This window comes from Trichosurus vulpecula, chromosome 3 (assembly GCF_011100635.1).
Source record: "Trichosurus vulpecula isolate mTriVul1 chromosome 3, mTriVul1.pri, whole genome shotgun sequence".
NCBI lineage: Eukaryota > Metazoa > Chordata > Mammalia > Diprotodontia > Phalangeridae > Trichosurus > Trichosurus vulpecula.
The window spans coordinates 213,576,782-213,590,598 of record NC_050575.1 but is presented as its reverse complement, the minus strand read 5'-3'; the positions used below and the strand labels follow the sequence as shown (position 1 = coordinate 213,590,598).

Below are 13,817 nucleotides of genomic sequence, written 5' to 3'. Positions count from 1 at the left end.
CAATAAGATAATAATAGTTTTGTTTTTGTTTTTCTTTCTGTCACAAAGGAGCCTCAAAGTACAAAAGATTTCTCAGGGGCAGCTAGGTGGTGCAGTGAATAGAGCACTGGCCCTGAAGTCAGGAGGATCTGAGTTCAAATTTGACCTCAGACACATGACACACTTACTGGCTGTGTGACCTTGGGTAAATCACATAATCCCAATTGCCCTGCCTTCCCCCCTCCAAAAAGTACAAAAGATTTCTCAAATGTTACCCAGCTTGCTCTCTTTTGCCTTATCTAATTCTGGGCCAAATCCACTATCCTTTTATAGTGTTAATCCAAGGTATACTGGTAAGACTAGTTCAGTGGGCTGTCCATTCAACCTGATTCCATCATCTGGACAACAGGCATACTTACAGGAGCACAGATTGAGAGATGAAGTCCAACTTCCTCATTTTATAGGTGAGGAGACTGGGCCTCAGCCAAGAAAAGTGAAGTGACTTTTTCAAGGTCACACAACTACTAAGGACCTGGGCCAGGATTCAAATCCAACTCCTCTGTCTACAAACAGTCATGTTTTCACTGACTCTAACATGCTGCTTTTCATCCATTTGTATTTTCCTTTGTGATCTATTATGTCCATCTCTGTTGAGTTGTCATGGATCTCACTGAAAATGTTCCTTATTACTTTAGGGCTTGATACAGTATCATCTGCAAATAGGAGTAATCCCAGGACCTCACCATCTATACAGAATCCTTCCTCCATTTCAGCCCTTCACAAGACAGCCTCTGGCAGTGGTGAGGACTTTGGCAAGCATTTATCTCACCATTTTATGCTTCATTTGATACTGATAGAGGATGAATGAACAAAATTATCTCTGTGGCTGTACCTATTGAGGAAGTTTGTGAGATCTTAATATGCACATGAAAGACATCTTAGAGGAAAACCTTTCAGATTGCATTTTACTCTACTATATCTTTTTCTTAACAAAATTAACAAACAATAGAGTAAGCTCTCATATTCACGAGATCTTTCAAGCAACATATACAAATTATACAAGGAAAAAAGGAAAAGGATGGTAAAACAGATAAAATTTAAGAAGTGGAATCTATAATCCTAGATTTATAACTTATCTTCTCTCTGAATAGAGATATATATTACACACACTAAAGCCCTTGCCAAATCCCATAGATTTTGGAGAAATGAGAAATTAGGTATGGGGGTTGATAGTTACCAATGTTCCCCTCATCACCTTTTTTTTTTAAATAATAACTACAAGTGGTCTTTTTCTTTTCATTCAGTATTTTTCCCCCTTACAGACTGAAACTTGAGCATAGCCTTCTTGATGTTTTTGAGACTGGTTTGCTTCCAAAACATTTCTTCTGTGTATACTTGGTCTGGACCAGTTATTCTTCCCAATGTCATCAACTTCATTCTTTTAAGTGCCATTTCTGCTGCCACTGCCACCACAGAGAAAGGCACTGAGGGCGAGTTTATATTTTCTTTTGTTTCACAGGTTAACTTGGACAGAGGTTTCATCACCAAATCATCAGCCTACTTGTAGTGTGCCTCTCTGTACTAGCACAGTCCTCAGATGACAGCCACAGTCTGTGACCAGGACCATACTCAAAAAAATTTAGAAATTGTTAAACTTAGAAAATGTTAGAAATTGCCCAAGCTTGCAGTTCTGCTGGCTAGAACCCAAGTTCACTTCCGCAAAGGAGTAAGACTTTTGTAAAGGAACTTATAAGTACGAAGCATAAATGAAATCATCAGGGCTTATATAAGACATTTATTAAACGCCTATTATGTTTAGAGCACTGTTACAAGGATAAATGAAAAAGAGCTTTTACAATTTAGTATGATTATTATCTTTCCTTTCCCAACTTTCAAATTATGAGACCTAAAACAGGACACTATCTATTAAATAAACCTAATTCTGATACTACTAATAAAAAAATTCCCAAAATTTGGGTATTATAGTTTAAGAATAAGTATACATTCCTTACCTCATTTCCAATAATATCAATGTTCTGTTGGACTTGGGGAACCCATTGTCTTAAAATGGCAAATAATTCTGATACTGATGTTTTAGGATCAAAAAGGATTTCTTGGCATGATGCATCATTGGGATCAAAAAAAGAAAACTCTATTTAAAATAAGAAAATATTATTTCAATAAATAAGCAAAGAAGTCAATCCCTTTAATACTCATTATAATAAGATTCATAGATTTCAGAGCTAGAAGGAATATTCATTAGAATTTACTTAGTCCAATCCCAGTTTTACAAAAGAAAAAAACAAAGGCCCAGAGAGGTTAAGGGACGTGCCCCAAGTTAATTTGGGGCAGAGTGAAGAAGGGAATCCAAGTCTCCCAACAACTGAATTCCAGGTATATACCACATTGCTTCTTCCAACTCTAAAATACTATGATTCCAAGCTACAAACTACTAAAGAGATCAAGCTGTATCTTTTCAGGACACATGTAACTTTAGTAATTCCAAGGTAAAAAAATACAGTAGAATCTATACACAGTGGAAAACCTAGATATCAGGAAAGACAAATTGCTAAGACAAATGTGAAGAATGTTTTCAACAATGTTGAAAACTCAGGTTTCCTGAAAACATGTTTCTTTCTAAAGAACCAAAACTTACATCTGAAATGCTTAGTAAAATTGGGAAATTTGACCACTGTATCATACTGATCTTTCCCTTTTCAAGATGTATTCTTCTTGGTCAATAAAATCTATTAGGATGAAATACCCCTCAAGAGCATTAAAGCCTTTTTTCTTAAAAGGTACTATGAGCTAATCTTGGCCCTCAGACATCTTGATAAGACATTATTACATCTCTAGCATCACAAAAGAAATGATGGCATATCTGTTCTACTTTTATGTGTACTTGTTCTTGGGATGATCTGGCTTAGAGAGATCTCACAAAAAGCTTTCTGCCACCTCATTTTCCCTTCCACTGCCCTTTGCTATTCTGTGAAGTAATATTCCATCTCTAACGTTCTATTATATCAGAAGAATTCTGGAAGTTTGTGTCATCTTCTAAATTGCAAATTCAGGAAGTCTGCCATTACTGCTTAAAATAAATATATATATTTTTAAGTGAAATGCAAGTGTTGACACAAGAAATAAAGCAATCAGCACAGGAATGCAGAAGCTGAAAGTCAGCTACAATAAAAACAGCTTTTGGAATTTGTGCACGATACTGCACGTGGTTTTAGAATGAACATGCAAAAGACTAAATAAAAGCAGACATGAAACAGAATCAATTGGCTAGCTTACAGAAAGTGACAAGTGCTACACAACATACCACAGTCCGAAGGCATTGGTGCTGCAGAAACTGAGAAGATAACCGGTGTGTCAGAACCAGAAAATAAAAATGGGTATCTTCCAATCAAAGAATTTCCTTCTGAGGGAAGATCTGGAAGGTCTTCTATGGTCATCCTCTAGAAAGCCACCTTTAAGGCAAAAACAAAAAACACTCTTACTCCCATACAACTTAGAATATTTCCCTCTGAAGTCATCTTTTTAAAAAAAATTTAAAAGATAACCCTTTTCCCTTAATAATGGATCTTGTCTTTCCAATTTCCAATTGCAGGGCTATTTTTTTCCTGGTCCTTTCAGCAAACCAATCTGAAGTAATAAAATTTTTCTAACGCAATCTCTGTCAATGACAAAGGAAATTTTTCCCAGAGAGGCACGGGTGATGACACCCAGCATATTTCACAATAAATAATAAGTGAAACCTGTTTCAAAATTCCAGACTAATCTAAAAGGGTGGGGTTGGTGCTCTCTTAGCTTACTAAGACACACTGACACAAAGCATCCACTGGCAAAAGTTACCTATTAAGGCCTACTCTGGAATGCTGACAGGGATGATATCTATCATCACATGCTGCATGCAATACAATGGGCTTGTTTTTCCATATACAAAAAATCTCTTCTATGATGAATTTCCATTCTGTCTCAACATTCAAGTAAAACTTGTGGAAAATTGTGATCACATAATAAACTTTGCTTTCAAGTACTTACTGGTACTAGCTTAAGATTCACCATTTCTTAGTATCTCTACTGATTCTGGGCCCTGAAAGAGTTGGAAAACAGGGACTTTTGAAACAAACGGTGCACGTTACTTCATTGCCCCCAGGAAACATGTGAACTAATAACCAGTAAGTTCATTCTACCCTGCTGAGCTACTTAATTCTGATCCTAGCTTCTATCTGCAGCACCTGGCCAACATAAAGAGATAGAGTACTTGACAGGCTTCCTCTCAAGCTGCATGGCAGAAACCTAGGCAAGTATACCACATTTCCTCCCAAGACAGTTGAGGATTCTTCCTGGGAGACATGCCAGGCTGAATTCAAGAAGCATGTAGTGGGGAAGAAGAGCCTCCCAAGATTTTTTGAACACCATGATCATTGCTCAGGCCTTGTTATTCCTCTTGGGCCAAATATTGTCACAAGGAACCTGGAAAGTATTGCTAGGAATTATGACATCCTAGGCAAGAAACCTAAGAACCTCAGGAGTACAGGTGACACTTTCATCACTACTTTCAGAAGAGAAAGGCAAACTTGGGAAGCAAACAACTACTTAAGAAGGTGATGATGGAGAACAGGATTTGGATCTCTATACTAGAGCTTTAGCTATAGGAATGACAGGCTTTTGGCCAGGGATGGTTTGCATCAAATAAGGTTGATAAAAATACAACTGCCTAAATTACTTGATCAAGGGGGAAGGGAAGAAGAGGGAGAAAATTGCTTACCCACCTCCAACAAGAATATCATTGTAGTGACCAAGTAATCAAGAGAGACAATAGGCAAGAGAGACAATAAAATTCATAGCCTCAGTGGTCAGAGCACTAGCTAGAGGGTCAGAAGACCTGGGTTTAATTCTCACCTCTGATATTACTATCTGACTGATTTGGGGAACTTAACCTCCCTGGGTCTCAATTTCCTATCTGTAAAATGATGGAAGTAGACTAGACGCCCCCTAAGCGTTTCTTCCAGCTCTAGAACTATGAGACTATGAAATTCAAAAAGCAAAGGGAACCAGAAACCTCAAAACAATGAGAGAACTCTGACCTCACAGGTATCACTGAGATTTGGGTGGATTTGACTTAATTGGAACGTGCCAACTAAAGAGTATATCTTATTCAAAGGTAACCCGTTAGGGAGGTAGAGTAGCATCACATATAACTAACATTTACGTTATGCTTTAACGTTTGCAAAGATCTTTATGTATATCATCTCAGTTCACTCTTACAATCCTGTGTGGCAGATGCAGTAAGTACAGATGAGGAAATCGGGGCTGAGAGATATATGTTCATATGAATAAATACACAAATCAGGGGGACTAAGCACAAACAAGATCATTTGGGTGATGTCCACAAAGAGAGAAACAAAGGCAACATTGTGGTAGGAACACTGTAGAGCCACAGACAGAGCAAAATGGATGGATTCAGCAAACATATCACAAACCTGGCCCGGAGACATTGTATCTGTTCAAATGCACTCTGCTAAAAGGAGAGCAAACAAGAAATATCTGATTTGCTTTAATGGTTGTTTCATTCTTCAAAAAAAGAGAAGGATAAGAATAACTATTACCTGATCCTGATAAGGAACTAGTTGTCAAAGAAGAAAAAGGGCTATGACTTATTAGTGTCTATGATCAACTGACTGGAATCAGAAGGCCTAGGCTCAAATGCTAAGTGATAACTTCCTGTATGAACATGAGCAAGTCACTTAACCTCAAAATGACTTAGCTTCCACATCTGTAAAATGAGAATATTAATTCTTGCTATATTCACTGGGTCATTGTGAGAAAACTTAAATTTCTATAGATCATGTGCTTTTATTATTATCAGCAGCATCATCATGAAGAGTCATACAGTTTGACACATGTCCTACATATTTGAAGAACAGATTTCAAAGATGTTTAACAGATTTCATAAGATAATTTTTTAAAAAAAAAGAAATAATGCAATCCATAGAATGCATGGAAGAAGTAATGTCCAGAATGAAGGACATAATAGTCCCACTGTATTCAGCTATGATTAGGTCATAACTAGAGAGAAAAAACATTGGCAAGCTGGAGGGTGTCCAGAGGAAGGTAGTCATGCTATACAAGGGCTGAGGGAAGAAACTGAACTACTCCTAAAGTGAAAGACTCCATCATCTTTGAGTATTTTAAGGGTTATGATGTGACAGAAGGATTACATTTGGTCTGACTGGCATCAGAAGGGAGAGTAAGGAATAACAGGAAGTAGCTGGAGACACCAAGATTTAGAGCCAATGTGACGGAAAGCTTTCTAATAAACAGTGCTATCTAAATAAGTTGCTCATGATCACAGTTCTTTGAAGGGAGCCTGGATAACTTTATAGAGATGTTATAAAGGAGATTTCTACCTAAAAGGTTCAGGTTGAAAATAGATGACTTCTCAGGTCTCTCCCAGCTCTGAGATCCTACAATTACATGATGCTTTATCAGAATCTGAGGAGTGATACCTTCCATTCTTAACAATTGAGAAGGAAACAGAGATGATTTCTGGTCAGAAAAAATGGGATGAGGACAGCTTTCTAGCTCCTGAATTAGGCTGTGCATGTGGGGTTTCATTATATATTTGAAAAAGTGCATCTTCACATGTGTAGACAAGTGAAAATCACTAAATCACATTCCAAACCCAAATATAAAATAGAAGAATCAAGGTTTCAACTAAGTTTTATTTTCTTTTGATACAGATATTCTTTTGAACTTTGAGCTACTCCATCTCTAACCTAGGCCAGTGTACCACTGGAAGCTGACCATATTGGAGCCAGCCTGAGCTCGGAGCCCTAGTGCAGCTCAGAATTCTCAAGTTCAAGCAACCGATCAACCAACCACAGCCTTCTAGGTAGCAGGGATTGTAATAATCACCATCTTTCTCCAACACTACAATTTATCCCTAACTTATGAAACCTGCTGCCTCTGGCCTCTGCACTTTTGGTAAAAAGAAAAAGAGACTCAAGAGATTAATAAATTTGGAGCTTCAGAAAATAGTATGTAGGGTATTACTGACGTTTCCTTTCAGGTCAGACTTCTTTTTACATAATGGCAGCAAGAATTTCCTCTGGAGATTATAGAGGAACAATATATTTTTACAGGAGGAAAAAAAGTTATTTTCAGCTTTAAGGAAAAAGAGTAAAATTGGGAGGTATTTGTCTATCTCTTGCTATCAATTACCCATTTAAAGCTTAAGTTGATCTTGTTATGAAAAATTATGACAAACAAAAAAGGTAAAATGACAGTATTTATTATTGCATCTACCCACATACACTTTAGTTTACCAGATGTTGGTTTATTAAGTGCCACCCAAGGTTACTTATGTGCTTTTTTTTTGGGGGGGGGGAGCAAGTAAACACAGCAATTAATCAATCACAAGCATTTTTGCCTGATATTTCACTTTTGCAGAATCAATTATCCCCACTTTAGGTGGTACAGCATTACAGAGGGCACTTATTTTCAGAGGAAGAGCTATAGGGAGCAGAATGGAACTGACCATCCCCTGGGAATAAAAGAGAAAAAGAAGCCAGGGCTACCCTGTAGGAATCCTAGCATTATAGTAGGGTTTAGTGTGTTATGATGGAATGTGGTTATGCTTTGACAATGTTATTGACATTAATGGTGGCAATATTATGCAAATAACGACTGTACATGAAACAGATAACTACAGCTGACATCTATTGAAGTGAGGTGGTATCAGGTCTAAGTTACTTCTCATATGACAGATACCCCTTAGCAACCAGAGAATCATCATAGGTGCATACCTCCCAAGCTTCAATTTGGAAAATGCTATGAGAAAATTCCAGTCTAGTTTCATCATTCCTGAATAACACAATCCTACGATGTTGCTCTGAGGGACTGCCTCAAGGAAGTTTGGCTCATGCCCATTTAATAAGAATTCTAATCCAGAAGCAGAACACACATTTCACCAAGATAGTTTCAGAATGCCAGGGGCCCACCAAGGAATGGTTCTGGAAGGAGGACACACCTTTTGTCTGACAGCAGCTAGGGGTTTCCAGTCACATTCACAGAGAATTGCATATATTAGGCTCCTTTACTCAAAATGCATATTAAGTACTTCACCAATCATTATTATTATCTCCAAGAAATTTCAAAGTAGTCCAATCAAAATGGATATTTCTGTGCGCAATTAGAAACCGGTTTATTTGCTGATAACATAAAGTTTGTTAATTTATTCGACCAGCATTCACTGGGTTTATTCAATGTGCTCAGAACTATACTAGTCATTGTGGAAAGGTACAAAAGAAATAAATGTGCGTTCCTGCCCGCAAGTAGCTCACATTCCTGATTAAAAAAAAAACAAAATATTCATACATAACAAGGCCACTTACAAGCTAATCCAATGTCATAAAATATAAACTTGTGTGTGTATATATATATATATATATAATATAAGCTTTTATATATAAACAATGAAAAAATAGGGGCAAGAAAATAAGCACATTAGGATGCAGTCATTCAGGGAGAAGAGAACAGTATATTAATGTTATAACTTAAGGACCGCTGATAGATTTTTCAGGATGAGTAAATAACAACATAATTATTACAATAAAAAGCAACACATTAAGGTTACTTTTTTAAAGAAAAAAATTAAACTCAATTTAATCTCTTCTGGAATAAACACTATAAATCTTATATTCAGCAGACTTGTACAGTATTAAAGACAATAGTCATCACATCTCAAGAATCAATCTTCTAGCATAAACAGCACATGTCAAATTTAACAAAGCATTAAAAAAAGCATCCACATAACTAATTACACTTTAAAAATAGGAAGGGACATAGTCAAGCTTACATAGCAATAATTTAACAAGTTCACCCCCATTATGCTACAGTTTTGCTCTTCTCTCAAAAGGACAAATGTCCTGTAATAACCAGTACGGTCAACTGTCAAATCAAAATTTCACATTAAATGATTTCACGGGAGCCAATTTGTAAATATTTGCTTTACTCTTTTATGCAAAGGTTGTTTTCCTTCCATAGAACAGAAGCTCCTTGAGGGCAGGGACTATTCAGTTTGCATCCTTGTCTCCAAGGCCCAACTCGGTATTCAGCATATATAAACGCTTCATAAACACTTGTTGAATAAAAATGTAAAAGACTCCAGAGAAACCACGCAAAAATTTCAGTATGTGACCCTGGGGAAGATGCTTAACTTCTCAAGGGCTAACTTGCCTCATCTGTAAAATGAAAGAGTTGGACTAAAAGATCTATTAATGCCCAATCCAGCTCTAAATCTGTGTTCTTTTGATCCTAAAAGTAAGCAGTACAATTTAATGGACTTGCAAGTCTATAGTTCTCACAATCTCATTCAGAACAACCCAAAAAACATGACAGAAAAAAAGAAACTCATTAGTAAGTTGTGGAGGTGGAATGTCATTAAGGTAGTGTTGAGTGAAGTTCTCCTTTCACTAATATCACGGCAGATTTTATTGCTTCAAAGCAAATTCTAGTATGGTCCTAGAGGATAAAGTGGTAAGTTACTACTGACAAAACTATGTTAGTACCCAGTTTCTCAAAACAGAAACAAAATTTTTTAAAATCTCCCTTAATGAAGAGACCCGACTGTCATCAATCCAGTACAACAATGACTTAATGAACTGTTTAATCTGATCCAAGAAGACAGGAACAAGTCACCAACTGCTTAGCATAAGTCCCAAAAGCAAGTATTTCCCTTCAAAATTCAGGGGAATTCTTAAAACCAAAAACTGTTAACGCAACAAAGAAAGTGGGAAGGAGAGGTTTAGAAAATTCTGCATGCATTTGTTTCTGTGAACTGTTAATGGAAGGAGAAGTCACCAGGCACCTAGCGCAAAGAAGAAGGACCTCCCAAATGCTTTATTTTATCTTGTTTTATTTTTATGTTCCTTTGTCCATATGCCCGTGAATGCATCTGCACGAATGCAGAATGAAAATCACACTCCCCCATGCAGATCAGCGACTTATCTATTACTCAGAGGCTTTGAGTTATCTATCCCCACCGTTTGTCAGAGGCAGGCCTCGAACCCAGGTCTTCACTGCAAAGCTCTATCCACTAAACCACACTGACCGCGCTTCTCACTATCACTGAACCAAATTACGGAGGAATGAGCACCGCCACTGGAGTCAGGGAATCCGGGTTCAAATCCCTCCTGTGACGAGTATTACGGCGCGGTCTGGGACGATCCCTTCATCTCCTCTGTCAAAACAAGAACCTTCTGCGGTTCCTTCCAGCCCCGGACCTCCGCACCCACGACTCTACGACCTCCCGCCCTGTGACAACCCCAAACCCAGATGTCATTACTCTTAAGTCCCCCTGACCCTGTAAGGCGCTATGCACCCAAGGGCTAACTAGCTCTGGAGTGTGCAGACCTGGGTTCGGATCCCTGCCTCCGCCACTTAACTGTGCGGCACTGAACAAGTCACCTCCCCCTCCCCCCGCGGCCTCAGTTTGCCCGTGGGGCGGACTAGGGGCCTCTCGGGTCCCTCCCAGCCCTGGCTCTCTCTACACGCTGAAATGTCCCTGGAAAAGCGCGCGGCAGGTGCACCCCTCCGTCAGCATCCTTGTTTAGGCTCCCACACCCCGTTACCATCACCACCTCACCCCGTTGCAGAGGCCCGGGCGCCCCCCGCACTAGTGGTCCCTCCCTCCCGAGCCACGCACGCTCCACGCGCCCCGCGCCGCCCGCACCCCCCTCTCACTCCCGCTCCCGTCATTCCCCTCCCCCACCTGCGCTCCTCCGGGTTCTCTCGGGGAGCCTCGCCGAAGGCTGGGGCCAGGGCGGGGAGGGGAGCTCCAGGGAGCGGCTCAGGCCGCGCTGGAGGAGAGCAGACGGCGCCGCCTCCGCCCGACTACGCTGTGAGGAGCACTGAGCGGGCCGCCGCCGCCGCGGGCCCGCCGAGCCTCGGGAGACGCCCCGCCCCGCCAGCTCCGCCGAGCCTCCCCCCCGACCCGCCTCCAACGGCCGCCGCCTCCGGGGCGCTGGGACCGGCTCGCGCATGCACGCAGCGCGCAGGCGCACCCGGGACGCAGCCGCAGCGCGCGCCCCTGACCCTGACCGCGACCGTGACCGTGACCGTGACCGCGGCCGTGACCCCGCTCGCCCGGCCTCCCACCCCGCGGCCGCCCCGGCGCCGACCGAGAGAAAAGGGGAAAATGCAGGTGGCGTGGGCCCGCCCCTCGCACAGCGGACGTGGAGCCGAAGGCCTTCAGGGGCCGGCTTGGTCCAGGGGCTCTTCAGCTGGGGTCCCCCGCCTCCGAGCGGTCCGCGGATCGATTTCTGGGACCTCGCGCGAGGAGGAAATTACGTCTTTATTTTCACTAACCTCTAACTGAAGTTTCTCGTTTCCTTGGATTATGAATGTCGGCAACAAGCCGTTAACGAGCCCGCAGGCTTCCCCGACTGCGGAGGGGTGCGCGACACACCCGCACAGTGACAAGCCCCTGGTCCCATGGTCCAGTACTCTCCCTGAATCCCAGATCCAGAGCTGGACTGGCCAGAGCCCCCCAATCCAACCCCCTTGTCCTTTAAGTGAGCAAGCCGGGGCCCAAAATCGCCCAGGTAGGAGGTGTCCGAGGCAGGATTCGAATGCACGTCCTCGGACCTCAGAGCTGGTGCTTTTCACAGATGAGGACATGCAAGGAGAGGGGAAGAGGGCCTGAGCACAGATGGTAAGCCTCCTTCCTTGTCTCTAAGCGAAAACTCGTAAGCTTCATCTGCCAGCATTCCCACTGTAGTGGCAGGAACACTGGACTTCAGGAAACCATGACAATCTCAATGTCTCCCTATCACCCTGCAAACTCAGCATTTTCACAGGAGTTGTAAGGCAAATTGCAAAAAACAAAACAAAACCAAAAAAACCTCCTTTCTCCCTCTTGGCACACTCTCCTTGTCCCATTCCACCCACCTATTTAATGGAAAACCAGGACGTTATCTAGGGTCTGCCACCCATTTTAAATGCGATATACATAGGCAGACATAAAGAAAGTTTAGTAGAATCAAGGTTCTTAACTGTGATCACTGAACTTGTTTTTTTCTTAATATATAATAACTAATTTCAGTATAACTGGTTTGCTTCATAGTCCTATGTTCTGCATTTAAGAACATTATTTTCTACATTTAAAAACATAATTCTGAGAAGGGGTCCACAGACTTCACAAGACTACCAAAGGGATCTCATGACACAAAAGGTTAAGAACCCTTGCTATGATGGAAACCACTAGGTAAATTTTTGCCCCTTTCTCTCTCCTGATTTCACAGATAGAAATCCTCTGCTCAAAAAGTACAGCCAACCAAAGAAGGGTCAAATTACTGTTGAGTCACTCTGCATTAAGGAAAAACCAGCCTAAGGTACAGTAATCACTCGAAAGTGTTTGGAGCAATTATCCACACAGGAAACTCCAAGTAAATGAAGAATGTTTAGTCTAAACTATGAAAGTTGGATGGACAACTCAAAGCTAATTAATTAATCGATACATCTATCTAGGACAAACATTGCAAAGGGACAACGAACTGAGCTCATTGTTGGAGAGAATCCCCACCTCAATGAAATCACAGATCCTCCAAAATACCCAGCTGTGTGCTTTGGCAGAGAGAGAACTCCAGCAAATGATAAAATAAAACTTATCTATTTTTTCCTTCTTTCCAGGTGGTCTGTAGTATACTCTCTCCTATATCCATATAATTTCTCTTTCTCTTCATGTAAATACCCTTTCTCTTGTTCCTGGATTTTCTTATGAGCATTTATAGTATTTTCATAGTATTATTTTTTATTTTAGTATTTTCTTAAATAATTCCCTCCCCCACCCTCTTTTACATAGTCTATGCATATTTTATTCAGTAAGTACTGCTTAAATCTTGCATTAAACTTAAAATTGAAGTAAATATTTGGTTTAATAGAGAAATTGGATATTTTGTGTGGAGTTCCATCTAATAAAAATTGCAAAGCTAGTTAGTTGGCAATTGTCTCAAGGAGTAAGTTGACCAACTACTTGGTTCTTTTTTGGTGATAACATTTTTCTAAGATGCTCCCTAGAAGAGAGTGAGGAAAACAAAAGTAAATTGTATGTCCTTTGTCTGAAGCCTATGCCAGAAAGATTTTCTGAAATTGAAAAATTTATCCTCAAAATTATCTTCTTGGCAACAATTTTTGATCACAATGCGTTGCTTGGAACGATTTTTATTTGGGTTATTTTAAACATTTATGCCGTATAAGTTGCTTCCATCTTTCTCTGCAGCATCTTTTGTGTAGGCCTAGAAAAGCTATTTATGTTGTGTTGGATTTCCCTATTCCTTTTAGGCACCTGCATACATTCTCACCACCAGCTGTTGGAAAATCCTAGCGCATTAAATAGTATAGCAGTATTTGACAACTTGACATCAAAATTAAGTTAATCTTTTTTAAAAGCATTTGGCAGAGCTCAATGCACTCATAAATACTGCAATATAACTTTTTGTCCTCTTTTTGCTTTTTGATGAGAAAATTTGTAACATTTACCACATTCCTTCCAACCAAAAAAATGTTTTCTGAGGATCTGCTTACACCTTTCCAACTCATAAGTATCCTCCTTCTGGGAAGAATCATTTGAAAAATTGATTACAGCTAGGCCCCAATTGATGCAAAGAATGAATCCCACCTGTGGTCACATTATTTGGTTATGCACTGTACATTTCCTTTGGGCTGAAACCAATTACTATATTTTACATAAATATAACTTCAATTGGAATTCCACCTCACGGGATTCACTATTTGCTCTAATCGGAACCCAGCTGTGTTCAGAGTAAGTG

The 13,817-nt window shown here is 40.3% G+C and overlaps 1 protein-coding gene and 1 long non-coding RNA gene across 7 annotated transcripts in view; one reads left to right on the top strand and one right to left on the bottom strand.

Moving 5' to 3' along the window:
• The window catches only part of CLIP4 (CAP-Gly domain containing linker protein family member 4), a 95,506-nt gene extending 84,528 nt beyond the window's left edge, over nt 1-10,978 (bottom strand). For 3 of the 6 annotated variants that reach the window (XM_036748716.1, XM_036748713.1, XM_036748718.1), the window contains exons 1-3: nt 10,760-10,869; nt 3,302-3,449; nt 1,992-2,131 (exon numbers count right to left, since the gene is read on the bottom strand). In XM_036748716.1, coding sequence (XP_036604611.1) covers nt 1,992-2,131; nt 3,302-3,434 — 273 coding nt within the window. In that variant the 5' untranslated portion in view covers nt 3,435-3,449; nt 10,760-10,869. Of the gene's footprint in view, nt 1-1,991; nt 2,132-3,301; nt 3,450-4,023; nt 4,076-10,759 lie in introns of those variants that run through there. The other 3 variants (XM_036748717.1, XM_036748715.1, XM_036748714.1) reach the window with 2 other exon arrangements.
• A 420-nt stretch (nt 10,979-11,398) lies between these two features.
• Nucleotides 11,399-12,673, top strand: LOC118841342. The gene is made up of 2 exons (XR_005009855.1): nt 11,399-11,701; nt 12,291-12,673. It is a non-coding gene; the product is annotated as an uncharacterized LOC118841342 (long non-coding RNA).
• The last annotated feature ends 1,144 nt before the right edge of the window (nt 12,674-13,817 follow it).